We start from the raw sequence: 6,000 nt of genomic DNA on the forward strand, positions 1-6,000 counted from the left end.
TAAGTACCAAGGAATTCTAGGAAAGGCTGGGGAGGGTTCTCATAGCCAGGAGATGGGGTCTTCAGCCTTTTAATACAGGGAAGGGAAGTCAGGAAGCCAGCGGAATTAGAAACACGTGGGTTGCATGTGCACTGCCGGAGGAGAGAAACGTCTGAAGATTTTTGCATCACTTGTTGCATTACTTAGAAAACAAAACAGGTTTTGCATGTAAGTAATTTAAAAGTCAAGTAAAGTTAGATAAAAAGATCTTCTGACGCGGCATGAGAATACAATCAGAGGCTACAACACAGGCTGCGGTTTCTGAAATTTGGGGCTACCTCAAAAGAAATCCTTCAGCAGAAATAATAAAATAATACTTAAATACAGTTGCACTGGTTACATTTCTTGTCAAAAGAATGCATATTTTTAAAACAGTGTCTAGTAAGTATTTTTATTTTTTTAATCTGACCTAGTGAATGCTCACCCACTGATTTGAACACTTCCCTGCCTTCTTTAAACTGATATGAGGAACACAATTTAATGTTTACCCGGTCCTTTGAGCCATCATGATAACGTTAGCTGCCATACAGTGCTGAAGGCACTCACCCCTTCCTTCACAAAAGGTCCCTTTGCTGTGGCGTTTGTGGGATGATCACGTTGTGTTTTCTCTAATTCCTGTTCCTCCCACTTGCTGTCAGTTGTCATTTCTCACTGCTGTTCAGGCAAAAAACTGTAGGAACAAACCTTATCTATTTATATTTTGTTGCCTTGAATATTTTGATGGCCATGGCTCCAAAGAACCAACTCTTACAAGATAGGAAAATACAGTTGACCCTTGAACAACATGGGATTTTAGGGGTGCCAACCTCAGTGCAATCAAAAATCTGACTATAACTTTACAGTCAGGCCTCCATATCCGCTGTTTCACATTCAAAGATTCAGCCCTCTGAGGACTGCAAGGTTCTATGGTAGGTATTTTGGGCTTCCCCGGTGGCACGATGGGAAACAATCCAATGCAGGAGATGCGAGAGATGTGGGTTTGATCCCCGGGTCGGGAAGATCCCCTGGAGAAGGCAATGGCAACCCACTCCAGTACTGTTGCCTGGGAAATCCCACGAACAGGGGAGCCTGGCAGGCTACAGCCCATGGGGCTGCAAAGAGTTGGACACGACTTAGAACTAAACAACAACAAATGGTAGGTATTTACTGAAAAAAAAAAATCTGTGTAAAAGTGTACCATGAAGCTGTCCTTGTTCAAACCTGTGTTGTTCAAGGATCAACTGTAATAAGAAAAACTGGCTACAGTCTGTTTGAAACACTCTGGCTTTCTGATTTGAAAATTAATAAAGGGAAACCTCAGTAAAACGGAGTTGGGAGGCCAGGAGGGGGAGCTCTCACAAGCCACCACTGGATGTAACTACATTTAACCTCTTTGAAATGACCTTCTCTGAGGAACTGAAAGCCAGGAAGTCTTTTCTAATTATCCTCTAGATTTCCAGAGCCTGGGAAACTGCCTCAGAATTATCAGTTACAGAGAAGAATCATCACTGCAGAGAACCATCAAAAGAATACAGACAGCCCCCCAAAGGGAAAGACGTTCCACGGCCTCTCCCACGAGAAGTCAGTCACCCAGCCCAGCAGATCGCCCATGAGCGGCAGCCACTTCCCTCCTGTCACTTTTCTCCAGTGGATTTTTATTCAAAACAGCCCTTCCCAACTTCCTTTTTCTCTCCACAATACTGTTGCCCTCCATTAGCTGGACTTGTCAATGGCTTTTTTTTAAAGTCCTTATTGGATTTGTTACAATATTTCTTCCACTTTATGTTTCCTGGACTTTTGGCCACATGGCAGGTGGGACTGTAGCTTCCTGGCCAGGGAGGGAACCAGCATCCCTACCCTGGAAGGCAGAGTCTGAACCACTGAACCACCAGGGAAGCGCCCTTGTCAATGGCTTTTACTATCGCTTGTTTGTCTCAAATTGCAATTCTTCTGCTATTCCTAAATAAACACACTTTTGCTGGTAAAATAACTTTTACTTTTAAGGTCAACACCAATTTTATACGTTTCATGAAGAGATATATTTACTTTATGAAGCTAAAATGTTTTTACTTGTCATTCTAGTAAAATAGCTCTAAAGAAAGTTGAAAGCTTAATGAGATTATATTTAATACTTGTTAAGATTTCTTTTCTTCTAGCTTTATCTCATTTTCAGAGGAACCTGGAAGAAAGCAAATGCCTTTAGAAGTGCAGGTCATCAGTATTTTCTAGATATAAGTGAGTTGTAATGATTAATAACCAAAACAAAAAAACCACCATGAGAAATAAAAATGATTGGATGATGATAAACTTACAGTTTATCAAATCACATTACAATTTATCCAAAAAAAAGTACTTTATCTCTAATAGGTTTCTGCTTGCTACTGCTAAGTCGTGTCCAACTCTGTGTGACCCCATAGATGGCAGCCCACCAGGCTCCACCGTCCCTGGGATTCTCCAGGCAAGAACACTGGAGTGGGTTGCCATTTGCTTCTCCAAAGCGTAAAAGTGAAAAGTGAAAGTGAAGTCGCTCAGTCGTGTCTGACTCTTTGCGACCCCATGGACTACATACAGACTAACAGGCTCTCCCATCCATGGGATTTTCCAGGAAAGAGTACTGGAGTGGGTTGCCATTGCCTTCTCCGAGGTTCCTGCTTATATGACAACAAAAGAAACACTCAGCCAGTGACTACACTTATTCTCTACAACATGACCTTCTCTGAGGAACTGAAAGCCAGCAAGTATTTAAAATTATCCTCTAGATTTTCAGAGCCTGGGAAACTGCAAATCTTTCGGGATACTCTAGCAGATTCAGGGAGAGAGGTCTGTTGTCAGCTCACAATGAAGGTCAATTGCCATCATCGTGGTGGCATGGGTACTGTCTAGACCTGGCGTACCTGGGAGAAAGCTTGGAAATGCATCCAAGCTAGTCTTGGCTTTCTTTGCCAAGGTGTGAGAAGTGGGCAAAAGTAGGCAAGTGAATTTACCTTGTGGGCTTCCCTCATAGCTCAGTTGGTAAAGGATCCTCCTCAATGCAGGAGACCCCAGTTCGATTTCTGGGTCGGGAAGATCCTATGGAGAAGGGATAGGCTACCCACTCCAGTATTCGTGGGCTTCCCTGGTGGCTCAGCTGATAAAGAATCTGCCTGCAAAGCAGGAGACCTGGGTTCAGCCCCTGGGTTGGGAAGATCCCCTGGAGAAGGGAAAGGCTACCTACTCCAGTATTCTGGCCTGGAGAACTCCACGGACTATACAGTCCATGGGGTTGCAAAGAGTCGGACACAACTGAGTGACTTTCACTTCTTCACTTAGGTTTGAACTATATCAAATTGTTGATATTGATAGTTTTTAATCTAAAAGATGAAAATGTGGTATGATTTAGGCTAATATTTTGAATGTGCTGAAGTACAGATTTTCATATGGACCTCAGGGATTACTATGTCCTCTCACCTTTTCAATTATCAAGAAAATGTACAAACTATAATAAAACCAGACTGGGTTGGGATCAATTACATTTAAAATCCCTTTTGACATTAGATATTAGACATATTCAGCGAGTTTGGCAGTTGCAGACATTCTGCCAGTCTCTGTAGAGAAAAAGATAAGTAAAATATGGCCCTTGACCTCAAGAAACGCAGGGTACACTACGAGAGATGAAAAAATTAAATAAAAAGGTGAGTACAGTGTAATATGTGCAAGGGTACATTAGAGGTAGCACAGAGGAAAGATCAATTCTTATTGAATGGGTCAAGGAAGATATTAAAGAGTAAAGATTTCTCCTTTGGGTTCTGAAGGATGAGTAGGAGTTTGCCAGTGAAACAAGGAGGGATAAGCGCATTTCAGGAAAAGGCAGCAGAATATATACAAAGCGTGAAACAGAATAGTTCATTGGGGAAAGTGTAAGTGTATTGTTAGTGTTAAAACCAAGAATGTGTGTAGAAAACTAGTGGGGAACAAGATTGGAGAATAAGGTAGCAGTCAAATGATGGAAGGCCTTGTATTTCATTCTGACGAGTTTCCTTCATCCTATAATACAATAGAGAGTCATGGAAGCATTTTAAATAGAGGAAGAAGAGGTTCTGATTTACATTTTCAAAAGATTACTGTATAATGGAAGAGGAAAAACAAAAAGAGTAGAAAAAGATTAGAAAAAATCTACCAAAGAGTTAACAGTGGTTGCCTCTAGGTGGTAGAAAATTGTTTTCTCTTTCTTCTTATAGCAGAATGCAGTTAGCTGTTCTTTCAGAGAAGCAGTAACGCTTCAGTCATATAAGTAACTGTCACCCCAATACGCTGATTCAGTACAGAGAACACTGACCACATCTGAGTCCATCCTTTTCTTTCCTCAATTTTGCTTACACAAAGCAACTATGGTACAAACCTAGAGAGCATCATGCTACAACACTGGAAAAACCAAGTCAACAAATTACTGAGTTGTGTCAGCCCACAGACCTCATGAGAAAAGCCTGATGATCTGAAGCCCTGGGAGGCCACATATAATATATCCCATGGATTCCGAAAGGAACCAATTGTGACTCTACATGAAGTCTGAACAAGTTTTGCATCTTACTTCACTATAGCGGCAATACAGTTTCATCACATCTCCCTCCCCAGCTCACTTCAAATTCAAGTAAAATTTAAGAAAAACAACATAATAACAATGCAAGGAAGGCTTCCACTCACCTACCTAAACGTTCTGAATAGATTGATGAACTCAAGCCCCTGGTTTCTAGCAAATCTGGAGCCACCGACACCTTGCAAAGGCACAAGCAATAAACAGTAGAAGCGGAAGTATGCAAAGCAAAGCTTTGGTCAAATTGGTCTGTATAAATGAGACGAGCAAAGCAAGTGACCAGCACAAAGTCTGAGCGCTATTACATTTATGACAAATAGAAAGTCTTATGAGGAAAGAATGCCTGAAGCACTTCATCAAGCAAAAACTATTACTCCATGAAACCCATCTGCAAAATAAGCATAATTGTGGCAATGACCTAATAAGGTTATTGTAAGGAGTTGAACAAATAATACACAGGAAGTGCTTAGAAAGTTTTCTGGCACACAGTAAGCACACAATAATTTATGCTGTCATCATACTTATTATAGCTGGCGCAGAGAGAGTGCTCAATAAATTACAGTATTATTATCATTATTATATCTCACAACTTTGACTCTTTCCAACTATTCCAACTTATAAATCTCCAAGATGTTCTTACTTATGTCAAACACTATTTACTCAATACTGTAATTAAATTAAAATGAAAAAATCATAATGTTTTGAGAGAAAAGATTAATAACACTCCTTTACCTCTTCATATCTGTCAAAAACTGCTCCTTCTTGCAAAAAGGAAGGAACTTCCTTCTGCCAATTAAATTCATAAGGTTTGGCCATGATTAGAGTCAAGACCTAAAAATGAAAAAGAATATATAATGAGTGTACACAATTAAAAAAAACAAGTACAGAGCAAAGGTTAATCACTTGATATTTATGTGTTTGCAAAAGCTTTGCTTCATATACACAGACTAAGTCCATTAATTGACTTTTGTGTTTTTTCCCTTCTTCTCTTCATCTGACCCTGAATCCCCTTGTCCTGGTTGCTACACCTAAAGAAATAATATGAAGAAATAACAGAGGTGATCATTTGGGAGGCTTCCCCCTTCCTCTTCAAATCCTATAAAGTAATTTTATACATAAAATCTGAAGTCTTTGGATGAAAAACACACACACACCTAAACCTATGCCTAGGATAGGTAGGGTGCAAAGAGTGAGTGGGTCTATAAGCCTGCACTAGACTGTTATGCCCTCTTTCCCCATATCTTTTATCTGCTTTCTTTATAAAGGGGGATCATATTTATTTATTCTATTTTTTCCCTCTTGTCATTTGCAAGTTTTATTTTTCATTTTAAATTTTCTATTATGAAAATTCTTAAATTTTTAACACTCATAGATCTTCTATTCTGCCAATATCTGGAATTTAAAATATCCCA

The 6,000-nt window shown here is 39.9% G+C and overlaps 1 protein-coding gene across 4 annotated transcripts in view; it reads right to left on the reverse strand.

Annotated features, from left to right (window-relative positions):
• The window catches only part of PLCB4 (phospholipase C beta 4), a 191,994-nt gene extending 186,575 nt beyond the window's left edge, over positions 1-5,419 (reverse strand). For all 4 annotated transcript variants that reach the window (XM_043479654.1, XM_043479651.1, XM_043479653.1 and 1 more), the window contains exon 1: positions 5,321-5,419. In XM_043479654.1, the coding sequence (XP_043335589.1) occupies positions 5,321-5,404 (84 nt within the window). In that variant the 5' untranslated portion in view covers positions 5,405-5,419. The remainder of the gene's footprint in view (positions 1-5,320) is intronic.
• Positions 5,420-6,000: the final 581 nt, after the last annotated feature.

Source organism: Cervus canadensis, chromosome 10 (genome assembly GCF_019320065.1).
Source record: "Cervus canadensis isolate Bull #8, Minnesota chromosome 10, ASM1932006v1, whole genome shotgun sequence".
Classification (NCBI taxonomy): domain Eukaryota; kingdom Metazoa; phylum Chordata; class Mammalia; order Artiodactyla; family Cervidae; genus Cervus; species Cervus canadensis.